At 47.1% G+C, this 25,653-nt stretch overlaps 1 protein-coding gene across 1 annotated transcript in view; it reads left to right on the forward strand.

Annotated features, from left to right (window-relative positions):
* UTP11 (UTP11 small subunit processome component) overlaps positions 1 to 25,653 on the forward strand; it is a 167,148-nt gene that overhangs the window by 35,116 nt on the left and 106,379 nt on the right. Inside the window, exon 4 of the mRNA XM_069622670.1 lies at positions 15,838 to 15,951. Within this exon, the coding sequence (XP_069478771.1) occupies positions 15,838 to 15,951 (114 nt within the window). The remainder of the gene's footprint in view (positions 1 to 15,837; positions 15,952 to 25,653) is intronic.

Below are 25,653 nucleotides of genomic sequence, written 5' to 3' on the forward strand. Positions count from 1 at the left end.
AAAGTGCAGTCAAAGTTTTGTTTTTTTTCCTCGGAGGGGGCCCATGAAGGGCGGCCATAGTGAGGAGGGAAGGATGGAGCTGGGGTCCCAATGAGAAGAATCTCACTCTTGCTGGCATTAAGGCAGAGTTTGTTAGCAGTGCACCATGCCTGAATAGCAGACAGTCCGGAATGAGAGGGGAGGACGCAGAGAAGGGAGCCTTGAAGGAGGGCTGCATGTCGTCCGCATAACACGAAGTTAGGAGCGAAGGCAGAGATCAAATGGGCTAGAGGGGCAAGTTAGACTTTAAAAAGCCAAGGATAGAGCTTTGAGGGACACCACAGCTGGACAGTGAGATGGAGGAGAGAAGGGCCCAGTTGAACCTGGGAAGGTTGGCCAGAGAGGAAGGAGGTCAGCCAGTCCAGAGCCAGGTTTGTGATGCCAAGGGTATTCCAGAGCCGATTTAGAAGGGTGACATGATTGTCCATATCAAATGCAGAGGAAAGGTCATGAAGGATGAGAATGGAAGTAGAGTTGGAATCGAGAATGGAAGTAGAGTTGGAATCGAAATTAGAGAAAAAGTCTTCACCATGTTCACAAGCAGTTTCCGTGCCTCTGGCAGTTTTGAAGCCAGACTGGTGGTCGTGGAGCCAACCAACAGATTCAGTGTGGTGGATAAGTTTGAAGTTGGCCAGCTTCTAAAAGGGGCTAATGGAGATGGGACGGCAGCTAGCTGGACAGGCAGGGTCGACAGATGGCTTTTTGAGGATAGGGTGCCAAGAGAGGCCTGCGAGCAGGTGAGTGTGAAGGGTGTGGTGTAATGTAGCGGAGAGTGAGGACAGGATGTCCTGAGTTTTAGTAATGAAGTGAGGTGCAGAAGCCCAGGGAAGGCAGAGGAGAAATGGAGACTGCAGTAGGATTGGCAAGATTCTTGCAAAAGATTTATCTGTGTTGTTGGTGGCCCCAGAGATGTGGGCTTGGATAATAGGCCCTCTTCTTCGAGCAGATGGAAAGTCTGTATTGCCCTTGGAGCCAGGCTGCAGGCCAGTTTTAGAGGGTGTGCTCGAAGCCTGCCACTTCCGCTCAGCTGCTCTCCACTTGCGTTTCAAACAGGCCAGGTTGGAGTTCTACCATGTGTTTCGCTTGGGGGCAAGCTTCATGCGTATAGTCATGATGGGGGCAAGGATGTGGAGATGGAGGGTTGAAGATTGGTAAGGGCTGTGTCTTAGTGAGATTCAGTGGCAGGAGTGGGAAGGGGAATGAATGGAGGTGGAAAGAGTCAGAGGTTGCGGACGGGTGCAATGGCCGCATCCCGGGAGTCCATGTGAATATTGAAGTTTAGGAGGAGTATAAGCTTGGAGGTGGAGGCCAGGAGAGAAGAGGTGAGACCAGACCACTCTGAGAGGAAGAGGTAGACCAGGCCAGGTGGCCAGTAGATGGTGGACAGAGTCAGGGTAGGATAGGAGAGACACCAAGCCTGCAAATGAGGCATTCGAAGGAGGATTATGCCTGAGTGGATATGATAGTAGCAGGGGCCCAACATGTGACGCAGCTCGCCTCTCGTTGAGAGCGAGGACATCCGAGGTTGACGTCTGCAAGGAGGTGGTAGATATCAGAGGAGTGTTTGACAGCAGAGCAAGTGTTAAGGGTAGTGAAGTGGAGCAGGTTGACAATTTTGAAGTTCTTCCGAGGAGGAGAGCAGGAGTGTGGTACACCCATTGGAGGTGGCAGGAGACGATAGGAAGTTGATGAGAGACGGAAGGCGCCTATCAAGAAGGTTGGGCTGAGAGCCCTGGACCATGATTGTGCCATTTAGGTAGATGTTAATGATCGCCCTAGAGGAAAGGAAGGATGCCAAGAGTACTTCATAATGGATTCCACCATTAATGGCAAAAGAAGCGAAAGAGAGCAGCACTGAAACCATATGGGGAATCCAAAGGTCTGGGGAGGGAAAGACCAGCAGTCTGTTGGTGAAAGTCTTCCTGGAAGAAGCGTTGACGTAGGTGTCAGCGATGGGCGGGCCTGGATTGGAGACCCGGAGATCGTTCTTGAACATTTTCCTGCCAGACTTCGACAGAGGGTTTGAAGCATCATTGAGGGAGAGCGCGGGGAGAACTGCAGTGCACGACGAATTACACCACAGAGCAGTTCAACACTCTAGGATGAAGTGTCCAGGAAAAGGGGTGAAAAAGCATAGGTTCCATCATACAGCAGAAAAGCAAGATGCCTAGAAGCGATTTCTGGACAAGGGGAAGATCCTAGATAAGAGGAATAGAGGGAAAATCCAAATTTTTAAACACAACAAATAATGCAGAACACAGATTCGACTTTCCCAGTCCTTTCCTATTTGACGCCCTTACTGCATAGCTATGTTGTGAGTCTCCTGGAGCCTTCGTTTTGCTCAAGGTTGATGGGGCTAGGTCCCGAAGAAGCATCAATTCGGAACCTTTCAGATCAATGTTCGCTTTTGACCTTGCTGTTTGCATGATGGTTTTCTTTTTTTTCTGAAATGGTGATCTCGTGCCAGGAAATCTGGGGTTATTTTTTTTGCATTTCGACCAAAGAATAATTCGTTTGGTCTAACTCAATTTCTCTATTGTTCAGGTTATCCGACCCGCATAAGAGTCCTGAGTAGGTCTAGCACATCATTTCTATTTGTTTTATTAAGCGCCAAAGCCCATAGGTATCGGGCGCTACACAAAACAGAGAGATGAAACAAGACAGAACAGAGAAGAGCAGGCCAGAAACAGACCCTAGACCCTGCTTAGGCAAATCCGTGATTTCAAGCCTCTCTAAACACAAGGTGATTTATTTCAATTCGCAAGCTTCTGGGAAGCTCATTCCATGCCGGCCCATCAAGACTGGGAAAGAGCGTCCAATCAATCTAGTGCTCTTGAACCGAGGAATACTAAGGCTAAGGGTTGGTTTATATTCTTCCAATAGGAGGGTGCATTTCCGAACAAACACTTATGTCCCAGCGTGAGCATTCTAAACTGGACCCTCTAAAGCAGGGAGCCAGCAAAGCTCTTTCCTGGTCCCAGACACCGGTTCTATCCGCTCAATATTACAACCTGCTCGAACCGTGTCATTCTAAATCCTTTGTAACCTACACGGGCATTCCTTGCTTGCCTCACCTAACCAGGAGTTGCAGTACGTCAAGCCTGGGTAAAACTATGGCTCGAACCGGCTTCTCACAATTTATTTGGGTGACCAAGGGCCAGGTCTGTTTCAAGACTCTTGGGTAATAGGTAGAATTCTTCACCACATAATTCACATGGGCATCAGCATTAAGCAATGTTTCCATGCAAATACAGAGGGTTTTTACTTTGTCCACAACAATACGACCTCCATCTACCTCAAAACTTTCATAGGCTGGACTTGGCACTTCTCTGGCATGTTTCGACTCATTCCTCAGCTCGGTCTGCTCTGTGTGGGATGCTGCATATTCAGATGTTTTCTTCTTGATCTATTTCCCACGGCGTCCTGACGTGCTTGCAGCGGCGCATTGTGCACTTTCAGAGATTCAACTCTGTTGGTGAGAATCCAAAGTTTCCAATTCCTCCTACAAGTCGTATTTTCAATATTCTCAGTATAGGATTCAATGTTTTCTATCCGTTTTGTCAATTGCTGCCACCTTTTTTGGTTTATTTCTGACTAGTGTTCAGGCCCGTCTACACAGGCCAAAGTGCAGGCTTTCATTGACACAGTAGGACCACTATAAATCCTAAGCCTACAGCTCCCTCTAGCAGTGACCAGACAAAGCTATACGAATTAGACCTACTGCGCATGACTGCTTTGGGCAACCCTACACCTGGCCTTTTATTATATAGTATATTCTGGAGCCCTGGATAATTTGTTTTTTTGTTTTATCTAGCATCTGAAGCGGGGCTGTTGATTCCAACCGCCTCCGATGTATTTGTGCTTCAATCATTATCTCGGTTGGCCAGTTTTTTCGTGATTGTACATTGGTCTATCACTTCCCTGGTCTTGCTGGATTTCACTAACTTCGTTGCCAGTTTCTTCCCTTGGGACCCATGTATTTTTCTTTTATTTATTTTTTAACCTTTTATTATATTGCCAATTTGGTACAACAGATTGCTTATGTAATCAGACAAATGTAATTTATACATAGATAATCACAGATCCTTGTGGATGTTCAACATGCTCCTTGTATTCAGCACCAGCAATAGCAATGTGTCCATTGTTCGTTGTGGCCGACTCCCCCCCTCTTCTCCACAGTTGCAGTCGTAGCCTCAGCCAAGTAAGCACAGAACTCAGCCCAAATGTCCCTGGGTCTGGAAGATGGGGCTCACATACAGTTCCTCGTTTTCTTGAGCTCAGGTCAGAGCCACTACCCACTCACGCTCCCCAGGATGCTTTTTATCTTTCCACTTCAGCAGAATGCATCTTTTGGCCATCATGCAGCCCATATTTAAAAATGCTCGATACCTCTTGCTCAGCAGATCTGCCCATATGTCAAACGGAGCTCCGAGCGGGGCTCGCTCCTATGGGGAACTTGCCACCCTGGACAAGGTATCTAAGATTTTGTCCCAAAAATCTCTTGTGGTGACACTCCCAGAACATATGTAGGTGATTCACCAGGGCAGACCCGCATCTAGTGTAGACATGTCCCTCAGGTTGGACCATTTTGTTTAGTCTGGTGGATGTGTAACTTGAGCCTGAAACTCGGGGATACCATCCTGGTGTGAGTGCACATGTGTGTTTGCTGGGCGTCCCTAAGTTCCATACCCAGTTCCTCCGACCAGCGAGTGCGTTCATGTGGGGCTGAGGGGACGATTTTGTTTACCATTCTATAACGGGTGCAGAGGATGTGTCTGCAGGTGCCAGAGTTGGCTATGTACGCAGCTCTGGCGTTTCAGGGGGTTAATTGGGGTATACTGGCCATCTGGTTGTCATTGCTGGTCGTATCCTGTAGTATTGAAGCAATTCCCCTCCAGTACCTATATGCCCAGGCTTTCATGTATGCATGTGATGAATTTCCCTTCAGTGTATAGATCTGCCAGTGCTCTATAGCCCAAACCCTCCCACTTTGACTGTACCACTGCATCCCACATGGGTCTTAGTTCAGGGAACTTTCATAATGGAAGCCATCGATAATAAGGTCGGTCAGCCCAAGGCAAATATTGCCCGCCAAGCTCTAATACTGGAGGCAACTGGGTCGTATGGCCAGTTGTCTTTACATTGTTGGTCCAGCAGCAATTTCCTAAGATCTGAGCGACCTGCTGCCACTCTCTCTAACTTATGGGGTGGGGGGAGTGATCGTTCAAATACCAGAATGTGGCAGCCTGGGCGGCCACCCAATCTAATTCCATATCGGGGCTAGAAATCCTCCCTTCTCATATGGAAAGGCCATCTCCGCCCATTCTTTCCAGACCGCACCGGAATGCCACCAGAATTGTGCAAATAGTTCCTGCATCTTGGCAAAGTAAGACTTCCCCGGCCAGAGTGGGATATTAATGAACATGTGCAACATCTTGGGTAGTAATATTTTGATCACAGAGAATTTGGCGACAGCTGAGAGCGGGAGAGATTTCCATCTATTGAGCCTGTTTTCCACATGTTATAGCTGCCCCGCTATTGCACCTCCTTGTCACCACCCTCCGATATTTAATATGGTGGGTGAACCACCGAAGAGGCAAGGCACCGCGGGTTTCGCACGTATTATCTGTGAGCGGGAAGATCTCGGATTTGGAAAAATAAATGGTGAAGGATTGGGTCCAGGTTAGTATGAGGGTCTCTAACCTACCCTACAACATTACATTATCAGCATACAGGGAGATTATCTCAGGAGGGCCGGACAAGCGGACGCCGCCCGTGGTGCTCTCTGATAAAATCTGCCATGGGCTCGATGGCAAGGGCAAAAAGGATTGGGTAGAGGGGGCAACCATGACGGGTGCCTCTTTCCAGGTGGAATTGCTCAGATTCACATGAGTTGACTAGTACCCTGGCCAGTGGCTGTGTATAGTAATTTCATTTCTGATGCTTGTGTAATCTGCTTAGATCACACGCTATGCATAGGCCGACATCTAGTGGAAACTGCAGAATATTAGTTGTTGTTTTTGAAATTCGAAAAAAGGGACGTCAACAGGGCATGGCAGTAATACTATCCCTAGTGTAAAGTCTGCTGTACCCATGATCCCTCACGCGTCGAGGTCCCTCAGATTGTTTTTTTTTCCACCATTGTGAGCGGTCGCATATAAGCAGAGTGCATTTTCGGCTTAGGTCATTGACTTAAAAAAAGTGTAATATTAGTTTTATCTTTCTGTCCTTTATCGGCACCGTGCCTCGACGCGACGAAGACTCAAACGACAGAACTGACCGCCGAACAGAGATCTCGACAGAACCATCTGGCCTCGGAAGGCCCGCCGGGCCTAGGCCTTACAGTAGGGAGAGAGGGGGGTGGTCATAACAATGTATTTTCCAACCCCTTCTTTGGGTAGCCCTGCTGCTTTAAATTCTGCCTGTCCTGCAATAAAAAATACACATGGGTCGACCAGCACAAGGTGTGTAACCTTTCCTTGAATCGGGACCACGATGAGGCTCATTTTCGGGCCTGTAAACTGCCCCCACCCAAGACCCTCAAGGATAGAAGGACGAAAGGTTGGGCCCATCACGCCATGCAGGCCGAGGCCGCAATGGATGTCGAAGGAGCATCAAGTGACGGCAGCGATGTCGTCCTCTCGGACGACAAGCGTGACGGGGAACCATAGGGAAGACACCCGGCAGCAAAGGCACCACACCTTCCCCCCACCCCCCCCACATCAAGCACGTACCCCACGGCGATGTGAGTGTCACATGCCGAGAGCCGACGTCTAAGGGCAGATCTTCGGATTCACAGTCCTCTGGGCACCCCGAGCGGCTTCCTCATGACAAGCCCACTAAGAGAAAAGCCGCCGACCTAAAACTCCCTGTACCGGCCTAGCGATGTGGAAAGACGCCACGCATGCCGTTCCCGTAGTCGAAACTCGACCCACACCCAAGGAAAAGTCCAGGGAGTCAGGACTGTCCCGTTCTGTGGAGAAACAGGTCCCCAAAGCCCCTATTACGGCCTGTCTCTAAAAAGCCAGCTTCTAAGAGCTCAGATCATAGGGAAAAACATAAATCTAGGGATTCCTCTCATAAAGACAGGAAAACTGACGGGCAGGATAAAGGGGACAAGCCTAGGGTGGACCCTCCTCCTGCCAAAGCCACCCCACAGGAACCTGATAGTATTCCTACACAGGGCATCCCACGTCAGCCCATAGAAGAAGAGGAGGAGGAGCAGCAGCAGCAGGAGCAGCAGCAGGAGGAGCAGCAGGAAAAAGAAGGTAACCTACCTACCTACCTCTACCCCTGTCCCTACTTACTCAGGGATTATTCACAGTTCAGCAACCAGGTCTGGCCAGTATATAGATAGGGTTATGGGGCGTATATGTCCTTTTTTGCAAATCTTTTTCAATGAACATCCCCAGGCTCTAGAAAGCCTAGTAAACATGCCTCCCACTACCCAGGCGTCAAGCTCTAAGACTACACCTGTGGCCCTCTCAGTCCTGTTTGGGTACACACCAGTCAGGCAAGAGATCTCAACCTCCAGAGGAACTGTATGACGAACCAGTCCAGAAGGTACCACGCCTCTCCACTGGCCTTTACGACCTAGAAGAGGGAGCCGATGAGTATCCAGACAATGATAACTATTATGATGAAGACGTTGGGGTTAACACCGTCAGTGAAGGGAACGACCAGGGTGACACCGAGTCAGTTGTCTTTGCCATGGACTCTCCAGTCCCGCAAAACCCTCCCATACCCGATTCCCTGGTGGACAAGACCCTCCCATACCCGATTCCCCAGTGTACAACCAGCCCCTGTGTACAACCAGCCCCTGTTTAATGACCTACTTCTCAGGGCTGGTGAACATTTTGATATCGAGACACAGGAAATCCAGCAAGATAAGGATTTCGCAGAAGACATCTTCGGTGACAAAAAACCGACAACTCAGTTTATTCCCTTACTCAAGTCGGTACAAAGAAGGATTCAACCTTCTCTAGTAATGCCTAATCAATCAAACTAGGGCGGTAAACCCTAGAATCGAAAAGGTTTTCCTCCCAGCACCTTCAGACCCTTTTTGTATATAAGAGGCCAATTTAGACCAGACTCTTTAGTGGGTACAACTACCCGGAAAAGAGCGGTACCCCTTTAGCCTCCTCCGAAGCTCCTCAGGACAAGGAGAGTAAAAAACAATATACAATGGGGAGAAAGATTGCGTCTTCGGCGGCTTACCAAGCACGAATTGCTAATGACTACACCTTGCTAGCAAGCTATGACTCTGAGTGGGATGAAGTTACAGTGCTTGCAGAATCGGCACCGGAACCACTCAAATCTAAACTCTCCCTCGTGGCTGCTGAAGGTAGAGCTACGGCAAGCCTCCTACTCAAAAACAATTTTGAGGCAGCAGACAACTTTGTAAGCATTATTGCTGAGGCCACCATCCTGAAACGACATGCCTGGCTTAGGCAGTCTGGATTCAAAATAGAAACACAGGCTACCCTACTCAACATGCCTGTTGAGCCTGATGTTTTGTTTGGCAAGGCAGTTGAGTACGCGCTGAAGTCCGCCAAGGATGAATATGAAACACTCAAGTCCCTTGGCCAACTAACCAGCAGACAAACAAACCAAAGAGGAGGCAATCATTTTCATCGTTTTCAAGGCACCGGCTATAGTCAAAACCAGGGTTCCTCATATAACGGCAAACTGGCCTCCCAAGGTTATCCGAGAGGCCAGCGCCGAGGTCGCGGAAAGGGGAAGAGGTTCCCCCACCAGAGGTGGAGGAGCATCCTCCAAGCAATGATGCCCCGCTACTAGTCCCCTCCCATGCCTCCCCAGTCGGGGGACGAATCTCACTTCACCCACGCATGGGAGGGGATAACATCAGACAAGTGGGTGTTATCTACGGTAGCGGGAGGTTCCTGCATAGAACTCCAGGGAATCCCATCAAAATCTCCCCCCCCCCCCCCCGACAGAAAAGACAGTCCAGGGAGGAACAATTCATCTTGGTGGATGAAGTCGAAGCTCTGCTCCTCAAGGACGCCATCAAAATTGTGCCATACAACCAGGTAAAATTGGGTATTTATTCAACATACTTCCTTGTTCCAAAGAAAGATCTAACCATGCGCCCGGTATTAGACCTGCGCCCTGCAAACAATTTTGTCAAGCCTCAAAAATTCTGCATGACAACGCTACAAGAAGTAATCCCTCTGCTAAAACGGGGGGATTGCATGGCAACATTGGATATGAAAGATGCTTATTTTCATATTTCAGTGTTCCCAGCGCACAGAAGATTCTTGCGATTCAAATTAGCAGACCAGCAATACCAGTTCAAAGTGCTGCCCTTCGGGATAGCCTCGGCTCCAAGGGTATTCACCAAGGTACTGGCAGTGGTGGCGGCACACCTTTGCAGGGAAGCAATCCCAGTGTACCCCTTCCTGGATGACTGGCTGATCACGGGAGAATCCTACCATCTTTGCAAAATAAACACGCAAAGAACCATAGACCTTCTTTTTTTAATTGGGCTTCTCAATAAACGAGAAAAAGTCTAGTACCAAACATATCAAAACAGTTCCTAGGGGCTGTGTTGGATACAAAGACGGGCTTAGCCTTCCCATCCATGGAAAGAGTACAAAACATGCTTCGGCAAATACCCCAGTATCAAGCCGGTCTCCAGATAAGCGTACGCCAAGCTATGCGTCTGCTAGGCATGATGGCATCGTGCATTTACCTGGTCCCACACTCGCGCATGCGACCAATGCAGGAATGGTTGGCGAAACAATGGTCTCAGGCAAGTGGTTAGTGGGACGATCTAGTGGTTGTTTCACCTACACTGGTTCAAAACCTATGCTGCTGGTCGAGGGAGAATCTGCTCAAAGGGATACCTTTCCACAAACCGGAAGCGCTAGCGGTCATCACAACAGTCGCGTTACTTTCTGGGTGGCGGGCCCACTACCTTCACCACACAGCACACAGCCTGTGGTCACAAGTTACTGCACAGAACCACATGAACCTACTAGAGTTATTGGCCATCTTCAAAGCACTACAAGCTTTCGAGACCCACCTAACAAACCAGTCGGTACAAGTCCTGACAGACAGCACCACCGCAATGTTCTATGTCAACAAACAGGGAGGTACACACTATCCAAATCTGTTCAAACTGGCTCAGACAATATGGAGGTGGGCACTCACACGAGGGATGTCCCTGTCCTCTCAGCATGTTCCAGGAGTACTCAACACTCTAGCAGACTCTCATCAGAGATCCTCTGCCAGAAGAACATGAATGGAGACTACACACGGATGTGGAAGACCACATCTTCTCACTATGGGGCTACCCCTCTCTAGACTTGTTCGCAACAAAAGAAAACGAGCAATGCCCAGACTTCGCGCCCAGGTTCCCCCAACCAGACTCCAAGGGGAACGCCCTATGGATGAGCTGGCCAGGGAAATTTGCTTATGCTACAAAATACATGCCCCCCCCACCCCCCCCCCGCTCCCCCCAAATCCATTAATCAGTATAATAGTGAACAAGTTACACAGGGATCAGATGACACTCATCCTAGTTGCTCCTATGTGGGCGAGACAACCGTGGTATCTACATCTGCGCAAGCTGGCGATGTGCGATCCCATCAATCTCCCGTACCAGGTCAACCTGTTGACTCAACACAGGGGGACAACGAGTCACCCAAAAACCTCACTCTTTGAACTTGGCAGCATGGCTCCTGAAGTCAACGAGTTCGGACACCTCAATCTTCCACAACGGTGTATGGATATCCTAAAGGAAGCATGGAAACCAAACACCAGACACTGTTATTCCATCATGTGGAAGAGATTCGTCATTTGGTGCCAATCTAGACAAATCAACCCAATAGAATGTACTCCATCACACATTCTACTCCATCACCCATTCTAACATACATGCTCCACTTTTTGGATTCAGGGTTGGTCTTTACTTCTTTGAGTCCAACTAGCAGCTTTATCAGCCTACACCACCTCTCAAGGTAAAGTTTCATGGTGGAAAGTGCCGGTCATTAAAGCGTTCATGGAGGGAGTGAAAAGACTACACCATCCAATCTCTAATCCCCTGCCAGGCTGGGATCTCAATGTAGTGTTAGCAAAACTCATGGGCCCTCCCTTCGAGCCTTTGCATCAAGCTACATTTAAACACATTACCTATAAAGCTGCCTTCTTAGTGGCTATTACTTCCATAAGAAGAGTCGGCGAACTCCAAGCCTTGTCAGTGCAGGACCCTTTCTTTATCATCCATAAAGACAAATTGGTTTTACGGACTCACCCTAGGTTCTCCCCTAAATTAATTTCCAAGTTCCATGTAAACCAATCAATCGAGATTCCGGCTTTCTTTCAGAAGCCAACTAGCTCAGCTGAGGTCAGACTCCACACACTAGATGTGAGGAGGGCGGTTCTCTACTAAGTAGAAAAAACTAAACCGATTAGGAAGACTGATCAACTGTCCATCTCCATGGCTACAGGCAGACAAGGAGAGCACGTTTCCAAGAGAGCGATCTCATCCATTTGCTGCTACTCATTCTCTCAACCCACCACCTTCTCATAACACTGCTTGCTAATCTATGCATAGCATGTGATCTAAGCAGATTACACAAGCATCAGAAGGAATACATTAATGACCGTAATCTGGTGCTTGTATCTGCTTAGGTTCACATGCGCCCACACTTCCTCCCATGAGAGAAGGTGCATAGATGTTATATGAGCTTCTTCATATATCTGCCTGGATACAACTGTACTCACGTGACACTCATGCTACCTCATGTCAGAAGAAAAACAATGTGAGTGACCTCGACACATGAGGGATCATGGGTACAGCGGACGTCACACTAGGGATAGTATCACTGGCACGCTCTGTTGACGTCCCTTTTTGGATTTCGAAAACAACAACTTCAATACTCTACAGCTTCCACTAGATGTCGGCCTATGCATAGCATGTGAATCCAAGCAGATACAAGCACCAGAAATACGATTACGGTGAGTAATGTATTCCATATTGTACCATGGCAGGACCTATCCCCGTCTTCCCCAGCACCACTATTGGATATTCCAACAATACCACATCGAAGGCTTTTTGGGCATTGATAGTCACCGCACCTGCGTTGGCCTCAGGATCTATTATAGCCATGATATCGAATTATTGCCTATTGAGAGCCGTAGATCTTCCAGGAACAAACCCGGCCTGATCACAGTGGACAAGATGTGGCATCAGAGGGAGAAGGCGGTTGGCTAGGACCTTAGCATAGATCTTGGTGTCGCAGTTCATGAATGAAAGGAGCCTATAAGATCCACTTCATTGCTAGGCTTATCTGGTTTTAGAAATACTGTGATCGTGGCCTCTCGGAGCGACTGAGGCAGAAGAGCATTGCAAAGCCACTCTTCAGAAAAACTGGAGGAGGTTGGGTGCCACCATTGTCGCATATTTAGATAGAACTCTGCAGTGAGACCATCTGGGCCTGGAGCCTTTCTCCTGGGCAAGTTGACAATTACCGCCATGGTTTCTTCTAGCGTAATGGGGGCCCTTGAGTCTTTCCCTAATCTGGGCGTTAAGGCGTGCTAATGGGATCTCTTCTAATAATTAATGAATGGCCTGTCCCCACGTAGCGGCTCCGCAGTGTATAGGGATTTATAGAATTCACTGTACATCTCAACCACTTCTGTATCAGTCCATCTAGGATTGCCTTGCTCATCCAGAATACAGTCTACCTGAGCACGCCTCATCTCGGTCTGAACCAGCCTTGCCAATTTTCTACCTGGTCTGTCCACTTCCCTGTATCTCCTGGCTGCCTGTGGGCGGGAGAAGTAACAGATTTCCCTCTGAGCATGTACCCCGAATTTCTCCAATTCGTCCGTATTTGTGCCAGCACCAGTGGATCTGAGGATCGAGAATATTCAATCTCAAGCGTTTTCAGTGCGGTTTCAGATCTCTCCAGGTCCCCCCTAATAATTTGAAGAGCTCCAGCTTCCCTAAATATTGCCATACCCCTGATGTAGACCTTAAAGGCCTGCCATCTAATACCCGTGGAGAGGAGTGGATCGTCAATCCAAGCACCGGCCTCAGTCGCCAGCTTGTCCAGGCCTCTGTGTGTTAAGGTCGAGCCCCATTGCATCTCGGTCGATGATGGATCTTCATGGTAACGCTGTTGCCGGTGCCCAAGGCTAGGCTTAGACCTGGGGTAACCAATATTGTAGTAGGCTCATCCGTGTGGGCCACGGATTGGCCACGACTCTTGGCTACACAGAGCCTCTGTTAGGAACGATTTTGCCTTTGCTGCTTTCCTCCTTTCGACTTCTATGGGACACCCTTTTTTTTTTTTTTTTTTTGCTTTGAACGTTGTCCTAACGTTTTGGGGGTAAGTTCAGCCTTCTGCTTTGCTTCCCTTATGTGCTTGCTCATTCCTATGGGGAAACTGACTAGTACTGAGAGACTGTCACTTTGTGAATTCTTGTATTGTTAGAACTGTACACATCACCTTCCAGTGAAGTGCAGTTAGGATACCCGTTATCCTTTTTTATATCTTTTTACTTTTACAATTTTCCCTAGGCAAGCTGGTAGCAGCTGTGATCTTTGTACCATTTTTGTGACATTTTACTTGTGCACTTTTGCATTTACTGCAAATGGCATCCTTCTTCTGGTCTTGTCAGGTCAGGAAATGCCTTGGATGGAAATCCCTTTCCCAGGGAAATCTGAGGCTTTCGAGGGATAAGTGGCGATTACTGTATTGGGAAGAGGCTGGGGCTGTCTAGTTCCAATCCACATCCCTGGTGCCTGAATGCCTGTTGCTGGGCAGATGTTGTGGCCAGTATCCATTATTGATTAGCCACTGCCTGTTTGAATAGTGCAGATTCTTACCATTGGTGGGCTCAAGCATGCTCCCAGCCTGAATCTTGGATAAAAGGAGGGCTCCTTTAACTGCTCATCAGATCATTGGGCCAAGGCCCCCACATAGAGTAGCCTGCTGATGACCCAAGAACGACCTCTGTAGCTGACCAGCATCAATTCCAGTGCTGTCCCGGACGGTGAAGCACTGCTTATTTGCTTGATCTCTCTCTCTCTCTCTGTCCTGAGCTACCTTGCTGCAGTCGTCCTGGGAAGAGCCTTGGAACTTAGTTCGTCTTCAGCTTGTGCCGTTAGTCACCTGCTACTGGATTTTTAGTATTCTTGCATGAAGGGGGAAGCTGTGCTGAGCCCGCTTTTTGTTTTGTGCTGGAAGATTGCCTGCCTCCACCTGACTGTGGTGACTCCTGTTGAAACTCCTCTTCTTTGTGTCCTAGAGGTGTCCCGTGGCTGTCGTGCTGAAGTTGCAGAGATATGGTTGTCTCTACAGCTGTCATGGGCAACTGTGACCTCTGAACTGTGACACTGGTAGAGCAGGTGCTGCAAATCTGGATGCTTATGCAGCAGGAAACGGATATACACTATGCTATTGGCATGGAGCTTATGAAAGGGGAATCTGATCAACAAATTTCCCATTCAGAGATGGAATTACCTGCATCATTTTTTTTTTTTTTTAATAAGCAAGGGCTTTCACAACATTGCCAGATAATCACACTTGGATGACCGAAACTAAATCCACCGAGTAACTCCTGTAGACGACATGACCCTTGTTAAAGGAGAAAGACAGAAGGTGGTCTACACCAGATTCCAGAACCCTGACAAGTAGTCTCTGGAAAACTGAGTCTTGGGGCTAAGTCGACATATCAGTTGTTGTGCCCGCCTCTCCACCCCCACCCCACCAGTCTCCCATGGTCACATGGGTGTATAGTTGTGCGCCTAACTCTGTTGCGGATGACGTTTGGTGGTGGAACAGGGGTAAGCGATCCCTCTCTAGGACTTACCTAGTGGGTTGGGATTGAGTTGAATACTCAGCTGAACTTTATCCAACTTTTTGACTCTTAATAATCATAAGCACTGGGAGTACAAATCTCTTTATAAACCTGCCTGAATAGTGTGTACTTTGGAGCTGGTGACTTTTGGGCGCAAGGCCACAACCCATCTCGGGGGCGGACTTTATAAGAGCTAAGAAGCTGTGCTCTTCTATTTCTAAAGCATATGAGTACTTGTGTTTCACTGGTCCTTGAACCAAATGCTATTTCTCCTGAGTGTACATCTGTTTTGTAAGGGTTTTGTGTCATATTTGTCTAGATTACATACTAAGCAGATGGCAACTTCTAATGGCCTAATAGATAATTATATTTTTGTACTCTACTATCTAACTGGTGTTACTCTGTGTGGACTCATTGTAGCCCTAGACCACTTTCACACCTTTCCTGAGACTAGGCCTTGCCGCTCTGCTACCTTACCTTGATTGGGTTTGTCTAACCTCTGTGTCTTCAGTGTTCACCATAATAGGGTGGCTTCCATAAATCCTCCCCCAGGTCTGATTTTGGAAATCCGTCTGGACTGCTTCCACGAACACGTCCTGCTTGGTGCACAGCTAAGCCACGGCCAACCCCTAATTAACGTCCTTGCACAAAATAATTAAAACAATGGGTTAGTTATCTTGTTGATTACATTACAAGATCTAAGTGTGTCAGCATTGCAATAATCTGTGAACGCTGAGTCCATGTAATATTTATAGATGTACCATGTACTATACTTGTACAACTGAGAACAATGTGCTTGGATAATTGTTTTTTATTTTTGTATTCTTGGGGTGTGGTTGGGGATTGGGAAATGGCTAATTGTGGGCTCTTGGTGCTCCTTGTGTGCGTAAAATTGGACCCCTCTTCAGTAACTGATGGCTGTTGATCGTTTAAGGCAGCAATATGTAACTATCGCCTGTTCTTTAGGATGGGGTTCATCTCACTAAACAACCACAAGAAGAAACCACAGAGGAGCAGTTGAAGCTGATGAGGACTCAGGATATCAAGTATGTGGAAATGAAGAGAGTGGCTGAGGCAAAGGTAAGGGCATCCAGCTTATGGTCCCTATCTCGTTCTGTATGTATTGCAAGGAGAAGGAACAGTCCCCATGTGTTTATTGCCATATTTAGGCTTTCTGCTGCCCTACGCCCAACTAAGTGCATGCACCCCCCAACTTTACTCCACCTCCTTGCCAGACTCTGCCCTCCTCGGTCCGACTACCCCACTGTCTTGTTCCAGTTGGCTCCATATCCGGACGTTTTTAAGGCAGAGAGGATTAAAAAAGTTATCACTTTTACTCTGTTAATTTAAGCCTGTTACCGTCTGGTATGTTAGTTGAAAGAGCTTTTTCTGATCTCTGCTACCCAGGCTTTGCAGAATGCGGGTGTTCTACTGTTGAGTGCACTAGAGCTTCTTGTTTAGGCCAATTGTCTAATTTTGCTTAGGTAAGCTAACCATCTTTTTTAATTATTTAAAAGGCAGACCTAGCTCGAAAGCAGTAGAGCGCTGTACAGAGTGGGTAGCCGGCATTTGGACTGGCATCTTTTAGCAGTAGCGCAGTACTGGGAGGTCTGTGCGTCCATTGGAATTAGAGGAAGCAATCGGAACCTCAGCTGTCTGCCAACTGGACACAGGAGAGCGAGGGTTAGAATCTGACATTTTTGATTTCCATGCTACCTCAATGCAACCAATGCTGGTTTCTCACGAGTTGCCTTCTGTCTCCTTATGAGGGGATCATAGATGGTCTGTAATATGAATATTTCAGGCAACAGCAAACCATTTTTACATGTGTTCTTTTCAGATGGGAAAGTGTACATATGAAATCTATGCAGGTTGTGCAGGCACCTTTAGGCAAATGTTGATTAAAGAACTAAATCTCCTCATGGTTCTAATGAGATGCTACCTGCTCTTGACTTAGAAGGGGAGAATAATGGGGATAAGGCAAGTTACTACCTGCTGCAGCCAGTGTACCTCCACACCCTTGGGCTGGAACGCCTTTAAAAGATGGTAACAATCACAAGTTCATTTTGGACACTCTGCTTGGGCATAAACGCTTCAGTGGAGTAAAGATGTTGGAGAAGGGGCTTGGAAGCTTTGGCTGAGCATTCCCAGGATGGAGTAATGGATAAGGGTGACCATGTAAATTCATGTGTGGGAAGCAACAGCAATCCTCATATCTGAGCAGAGCAGGCTGCTTTTATAAAAAAAGAAATTACTGCATACTTTTTATTTACATCATAGCTGTTTGTGCTATAATCCAAAATTCCCAACACCCCAAGAGTGAGTAGGTCTTACCACTCATTATTACCTTTTGTGGATGTGGTTTAGGCTATGGGGCTTGCCATTTTCAGAAAACGGTATGGTTCTTCCCTTTTGGCCCACAATTCAAGAGGGGGGATGGGTTCTACTCTTCATTAGTATTCACTTGCTTCTCTATCCAGGTAATCATATGTTGTGCCACCGACGCGTCTTCAGATGTTAAATATCCCAGCTCCCTTGTGTGAGTTTTTGCTCTTTGCGCATGTCGCGCGGCATACCCTCTGAAGCGCCCTGGTATGCCATCTCCTTCTCTGGGCTTACTGGTCTTTTCTGGCAGCTTTGGTGTCTGACTGTTTCCTCAGCTGTCAGTCTGCTGCCTGGGAGCATGTCTCGTCAGCTTCTCTGTTCCCGCCTGACCTTCTCCTTTGCTCGGCAGCTCCTGTTGTTGTGGATGGCAGTGCAGCAAAAACACTCTTCCGCCTGACTTCCTTAGACGTACTCCTCGCTAGCTTCTTCGCTCCCGTCTGGAGCTCTCTTTCCTCCTGTGTCCCAACCAGTGCTGGGGGGGGCTGATTCTATCGTCATGTTCAGGCGTTCCATATTTTAATGTCCTGGCACTTGTTAACATCTTTCAATGACTAGAACTTGGTGTTGGCTTGCTTCTCCTAGTGATCTTCATCACTCCATCCCCATCTCAGTGTTACATCATGTACGTACGTCTGGGTACTTGTTGTTTCAGTGTTATTAAAGGGACAGGGATGTACATATGGTTGGTGTTCAATAAATAGTGGAGACTCTTTATCCACACTGCGATATGCCATACAATAATGGGGGAAAAGTAAATGGGTGTTGCCAAGGAGTGCAGGTTAAGACCTGTTCTGACCCAGCGGGCTCACTTCGCCTCACCGAGGGTTGTCCCCCATGCAGTGCTCCCACAAATAGCCACCCCCCAGGGTGAGAGTCGGGTAGCTCCTCCCTTTCCCTGGCCACATGAGGGGAGCTTTCCCCCCCGGGGAAGTAGTGACATGCTTGCTAGATTTGTCACATGGCACTTCAGTGGCAGTCTGTGGCCATAGACGTGCATCACTGCTTGTGTTTGGACATTCTATTTGGAGAAAACACTTGGGTAGCTGTTGCGTTACTTTCTAGTGTCAACAGTGGGCTGGATTAATAGTTGGTCAGTACCTCGCACTGTGGTAGACCATGGAGTAATCCTGATATGCGCACAGTGACTTATTACAAATGGCAAATACTATGCTGCTGTTAAGAAAGCACCAAAACTCTGGCTTACATGAACCCTATACAGCTGCTCTCAAACTAGGTCTGTGCTTAAAACAATTAAATACAAATAAATGTTTGAATGTAGCTATGGTGACGGGGCGGGGTCTGCAGATGAAAGGCATGCTTGCCCTCTCACTTGGTCTGTGTGGGAACACGATTCTGCACATCTTGAATGTTGCTGCTCAAGGAAGGGGACTGAATCTCTGCAACAGCATCTCAGGTGCTCTTAGCAATCCAGCGGGGAAGCTACCTCTCCAGGGACTAAGAAGATACAGACAGTGCTCCATCCAACTAGCTGATCTGGCAGGGACTGCTGGTTCACCTCCTCTGTCCAATGGCCACATCTCCCTGAGGCTCCTGTTCCTGCTTGATCCACCTGATCTAAAAATGGAACCCCCTTTGCTGCACATGATCTGGTGCTAGTCTGCTGGACCAGTCTTCTTTGCTTGAGGACATCTGGCAAGTGCCGTGGTTCTATTGTCTCCACACCATACACCCTCTGAGTATCTCCAGGGACTTGTGCTACCTTTTGTTGGCTGACCGCATCACTGAGGCTTTCAGGGGGGTTGGGAGGGGCTTCTGAGGTGACATGCTCACCTTTGGTGTGGGCCTGAGGACAAAACCCAAGTAAGTCTATTTTGGAGTCTCCTGACATAGACCCCTTTGTTTGATTCCTGCACCAGAGTCTGAGGTCATTGCGGGAAACGTGCATCTGTGGTGAGTGCAAATGGCTTCACTGCCTTTTCCACTCCACAGGCTTGGCCCCTCGCCTCAGGAGTTTGGGGAAAACCACCAATCACCATTCATGGGGCAGCTGGTCATCCCCATCGGTGGAATAGTCACGGTGGGTAGTCTCTGGACTGCACCTGATACTGCACGCTGCTTCTGCAGTAGGATTTCCTCCTAAACTCTGGGATCCAGCTTGCCACACTACGGCACTGCTGGTGGGCTTCCTCTTTACCTGGAACATCTGAATGGGGGGTGCCTTTCTGCTGCAAGTGTCTGCCTTCTTCGGGGTCCGACCAGAAACCTTGGGCTGCAACTTGTAGTGCTTTTCCCCCACATAAAGCCTTACTTCGTGTCCATTGCCTAGCTCCCCTTGAAGTAAACACCCCTGCCACCCCTTTCCTGGAAAGTGAGGAAAATCTTTTATGTACCTGTAAAATTTCTACCAATCCCTGTACAGACTGTAGAGAATTACTTTCAAGAACTTTCAGAGATTTAACTACGGTTTCCTATTTTACACCACTGCCCTGTGTAGTTTATTTCTCGTCAGTAACTAGTAACATTTTCCTTTTTTATCAAAAAAATATATATTTCACTAAAGGTGTGTATTGTGTGTCCGGTTTGCAGTACCGTTTTAATACTGTGAACTCGAAGTACTGAATGCATAGGCCGATCCTAGATCTGTGCTTGTCGCAGTCTGCGACTCACCCAGTTCCTGGTTGGAGGCTTGGTTTATTGTACAGTTCAACATTTGAATTGGCCGAGTGTTTGGTTCATCTAGTACTTGATTAGAGATAGTAGGTCCATAGCACACTGATTAATGTGTAGTCCCTTTTAGCTTTTAGACAGAGTTGGTGTAGTATTGCTGTGCTTCTGCCCGATTTACTATTACCATTCGGTTGTTGTGTGCTTCACGCAGCGCAGGGAGGGCTTGTTGGCACTTGTGCTCTGCTGTGTATGGTTAGCTGTGGCTCGCTCTTATTATATGGATTACCTGTCCTCAGTGTGTGTTTTGCCAAACATGTCTTGTCCATTTCTGGTTATGGGTTTACTTGGACTATGGCAGGCTATGCCTTAATAGGTGATGTTGCTAGCGAAGATTTGCCAGTTCCTCCATATGTGCCCGTTTTACTTTGCCCAGTTGCCTATATTCTCTTCACCCAGTATTTGGCTAATCCAGTTCTCCATGAGCTCTTTGCTCTGTGCCATTCCTTCATAAATGTTCTGCAAAGTGTATACATCGCCAGTCCTCCATATGTGCCAGGCTATGGGCCTCATCAGGAGTTGGAGGGTGGGCGGGGGGTTGTAGAAATGCAGCGGTAACCCTACTACTGCCACATTACTGCTCCAATCAATTCCGAGTTTAGGCGGAAAGTGGGAGATTTACCTTCAGCTTTGAGCTGGATGTAAATCTTGCCACTTTGCAACCAATTAAGGCACTATTAGCGCCGGTGGTAATATCGCCCAAAATTCCCCATTGGGTCCAACGGACTCAATGGGAATGGGGACTAAACTCCCCCACTGCAACTCGGGAACTGGTGCAAATAGGGCCAGACCGAGTTGCAGTAACGCTATTTGCGTTGGGCGGTAGCCCGGTGGATTTACCGCCGGGCTACTGCCCAACTTGTGATGAGGCTCTATGTCGGTGGATTGACGAGCCACTTTATAGATCATCAATGCAGGAGTAATCTGCTTAGTGTATGATTAGCCATGTCCTTGATATTTGATGGGCTTGACTTACTCTATTGACTGGGGGCTGGTGGGAAGGAGTGTTTTTTTTTTTCTGCCTTTTCTTGAATTCGAGAAAATCTGTTCTCATTTATAGGTGCTCCGAGTTCCACACTTTGAGGCACCTTGCATCAAAGTGTTTGTGCATTTCTTGGTTCGAAGACACGGTTGTCGGAAGAAGCTGCGCAAAGGCTTATGCTTGACAACTTGGTAGGAAATGACTGCGTTCCTGCTCCTTATGGCAAAGGTGGAAAAGGGCTCTCGTTGTAAGCCAGTAATCTTTCCGAAGATGGTGCCCTACGCTATTTTGTTTTTATAGCTTCAAGGACGGCACGCAGCTTGCCAGTGCAGGCCTTTTACGACGGAGTCCTGACCACCATAAGAGGGGACAAAACCACACTCCTCCTTTTTCATAACAAAGAAAACCAACCACTGTACTGATGTTACGTTCACTAATCTGAACTAACATTACAGCCTTGGATGTATTCCAGTCCGGGCACCCATTATATTATAGGAGGCAAACCGTCTTCTTGTCACCTGGTGATCCTAGATCCTTGGATGAAACTCCTCACTCTGTGGAATCTTACTCCAGTCCCCCGTCTCCTGCCCCACCCCAACCCCCCTTTCCTGTTGACGCCCCTGATCATCTTCCTGGGCACAAAATAGGAAGAACACAATGGTGAACTCTCCCGCTCCCTGCACACTTCAATGCTGTAAACAGCTGATATCTTAATAAAAAATTTAAAAATGGATTTCAAGCCAGTCAAAGTATAATTGAACCAAAATAGTTTAATACAAATTCAATAAATATATAACAAATCTTCACAGAGGTGATTCATATGGAGGCCAAAATCTTTCCAGTCAAGCTCGATGCGTTTCGGGGCCACAGCTTATTCTTCAAGACCAATACATACGAGAACCAAACAAACTGATTATAAATAAGCTAAAATAGATGAAAAATATTACATAGTGGTCATGGAAAGTCAACTGGTATATCAGGAAAAATCACAGGCAATTATACTTACACAGTGGTATATACGAGAACCAACCACCAGTGACGATACAGTGATCCCACAAAAAGGACATGCTGAAAGACTTGGAGATATATGTAAAGTGTGCAATGGTCCCCATGCCAGGAGTGCAGAAACTGATTGGAAAAGGCCCAAAAGCCTACCTAGCCTTCATCTACTGTGGCGCACAGTGTCAACAAACACTAACTCTGTAAAGCTTATAGTAAACAAACGTCTCATTTCTATTGGCTAAACTCGATGTAAGGCAAAATGGAGATAAATCCACTTACCTTGTCCTTAGGAGCGTGTCAATTACCAAAAGTGATCACCAATAGCGACACTGGTGGTTGGTTCCCGTATATACCACTGTGTGAGCAGAATTGCCTGTGATTTTTCTTGATATACCAGTTGACTGTCCATGAAACCATGTAATATTTGTCATCTATTTCAGCTGATTTATAATCAGTTTGTTTGGTTCTCAATTTACAGTACATATTGGTCTTGAAGAAGAGGCTGTAGCTCCAAAACGCGTGAAGCTTGATTGGAACGATCTTGGCCTCCAAATGAATCGCCTTTGTGAAGATTGTTATATTTAAACCATTTTGGTTGATTGGTTTGAATTCCATTTTTCAATTTTGTATTACGATTTCAGCTGTTTACAGCATTGAAGTGTGCAGGGGACGGGAGAGTTAATATGTTGGACTTCTTTTCTCTCACTTTTGTATTATGACCTCGTGTCAAGGTCATGATTCCTCCCCTGCACCTAAACGGCTTTAAATCAGTTTACTTTCACGGTATCTGTAGGTGTGCACCAACAGGGTATTCTATGTGTGGCACCTAAGCCCACCTTGGCTTTTTACCCACCAACTCTTTCATGCTGCACCCGTGGGCACGGATGAAACGTGGTTTACATCCTGCATAACAATCTCAGAATCCAACTTGTTGGTAAAAAAATAAAAATCCTGTCTGGATGACGGTGCCACTCTTGCTTGCTTGCTTGGCTGCAATAGTCACTGGTAAAGATCTGCGTCTGCTAAATGTAATCCCATTTAAGAGTCTGGCAACTTGGTAAAAGCTGGTCCTAGTTTGAATCAAAGAGTGTTGCTTGGGTGTTTTCATCCTACAAGATTGACAACATGAGTACCGTCAAGTTGGATTCGTCATGGCCATTCACACCTTACCGATGTCATTAAGTCATCTTTATCCAGTCCTGTCTTTTGAATGTACAGCACTTTTCATGCTGGGAATCTGAAGTTAGGCTTTTCAAAGCCGGTAAAACGATTAGCTGGTAAAATAGCTCAGCGGGTTGTGTGTATAATTCCGGCAAGCCTAACTCAGACTTTCATCCTCCCGAGTTTGACTTTCATCGTTCTGAGTTTGATAAATGAGTACCAACTCTGGGTGATATTGTATGTATATATGTTCTATGTGAAGCGCTTGGGGGCAAGCACTTTTTTCGGTTTACTCCAGACAGCTGCTGTTAAAAAAAATTAAAAAAATGTGTGTGGATAAATATGACTGGAGCGTTGCAGGATGACAGGTCCCACTGGGAGCAGGTGTTCCCTCAGTGTTGGTGTTGGAGATGTTCAGAGCCAGTCGCTTTTCCCTGACTAAGCTTTGACAGAGAGGGAACACTAGTCCTGTAAACCCAGTCACAAGTTCTAGCTCCCTGCAGCTGAGCACCCCTAATCTCCTGATTAACCTCAACACTGCCCCTGGCCACCCTAGGCTTCCCCCTGACCATTGCCCTATGCACCAGCCTCCAGCCCATCCCAATCACCACCTTCAAACATTGTCTAAAAATTCACCCCCACCAGACACAGCTCTTTGTTGCCATGTGCACACTCGCCCCTCCTTTCTCGCTTTCTGACCCATTTAAAGGGATACTCAACACTACAGTGATCCTTATGCAGCCATTCCATCCACTACCTGCCCCTCGTCGCACAAAACGCATCTTCTGAGGATCTCTTTGAACTAGCTCTGCCAAGCAGTAACGGCAAACCTAGTGCTGCAAGTGCCTGCCATTCAGAGTTAATTGCTTAACTGTAGGAATAAATGCGCTGCTTGTGTAATACATTTGTCCTAAAGAAGTGTGCCTTCAACCACTTTTATAACCATTTTTTTTTTTTTTTACAGCCTTTTATTTTATAATCTTTTATATTTAGCTTTAACATGAGAGCCTGAAATGGGGGCTTTGGCTGCAGGTTTGTTGTAATGATTTTCAATTCAGGTTTGCATACGAGGATGGATATGTGGTGTCCCACCCATTTACGCCCATCTGGAAGTTAAATCCATATTATTTTCCTCCCATGTCCACCCATCTGTGGGAAAAACGCACCCCTTTTTGTATTCTTTGGCTTATTTTCTACTATGTGGTGAAGTTGTCAGCCATGTTTACTTCCAACATGGCGGCTGCCATGTGTTAATGTTATTAAAAAGTTATTTGACTAGATTGATGCTATAAAAAATATTTACCACAGATTTCAACTTATGTTACACATTTTAGAGTTACTGTAATTAGGTTTTGTTCGAAAATGTCCACTACTTGCTTGTGGGTGTCTAGTGTTTTCTGCTGCTAGTACCTGATTGGATATGCTGTATGTTAGTAGGCTGTGATTGGTTCTGCAGTATGTGATTTTTTTAAATTTTTTTTTTTTATTTCCCTTCATGCTCTGGGATTCTCCCGGGCTGTGGCGCGTGACTGGGCGCCCCTTACCTGCACACTCCATTATATTTTAAATTATTTTTTATAATTATTTGTTTTATCTCTGCCTCTTCTGGATCTTATTTTCCTTGTACAGCGTTCCTGCTGTTGGAGGGTGCCTGGCCTCCAGGCAACCAAGGCTCGGCTCTGTTATTGCCGCCCCGTTGGTTCTGTTCAGACACACACTCCCTGCAGATCTGTAGTCTTTCCTCCAGTTCCATTACTGCTGACTAGGGATTGGTCATGGTAATTCAGTCGCCGAGTTAACCTTGCCCATCACAGACAGCACAGCGGGTGTGCTCTGAGCACACAGAAGTCGCGCCAAAGTTAAGCCTGTCTGGTTCCCGGACGGGCCCTCTGGCTCTCCCTGCTCCACTCGACTGCAATATTTGTGCGAGAGTCCGCTGACACTAGCACCCTCAGGTACTGCATTTCCTCTGCTGTTACTAGTCCTGCCCCTCTGTTTGAAGGTAAACATGTTAATACCACCCTGAAAGTTCTGCTGCTTAACTGTCGCTATTTAGTAGCACATTCTGCAAGTGTCTTTCACCAACTTCAGGACAATGGCCCTGATCTGCTTTGTATTTCTGACACATGGCTGTCCGATACTTCAGCGCCCATTTTCCCCAAATTCCTTCCTGATGGCTACAAAATGTTACATCTAGATCGAGCTGCTGCCCATCCGGGTGGGAGGATAGCCTTTTATATTCAGGACTGCTCTCCTGATAACCTCTCTTCCTTTAACTCATGAGTTAGGGATGGAAGATATGCTAGTTTGCCTAGCCTTGTCCGTCTCTGAATCCTTTCACTTTTTGTTAGTCTACCGTCCTCCTGGTTCTTATGCGCAATTTCTCCTTTCCTGGAGCTCAATGCCTCATTGCAGCTGACTCACCCTAACCTGGTTGTTCTGGTTGATTTTAATACGAGGCTTAACTTGCCTTGGCCTCCGACTTTAGGCCAATTCTGTGAGACAGCTCATGACATTTTCTTAATTCAACACGTTGTTTATCCTACCCACCTCCGTGGAGGTATTTT

Source organism: Ambystoma mexicanum, chromosome 11 (assembly GCF_040938575.1).
Source record: "Ambystoma mexicanum isolate Mex_15411 chromosome 11, UKY_AmexF1_1, whole genome shotgun sequence".
NCBI lineage: Eukaryota > Metazoa > Chordata > Amphibia > Caudata > Ambystomatidae > Ambystoma > Ambystoma mexicanum.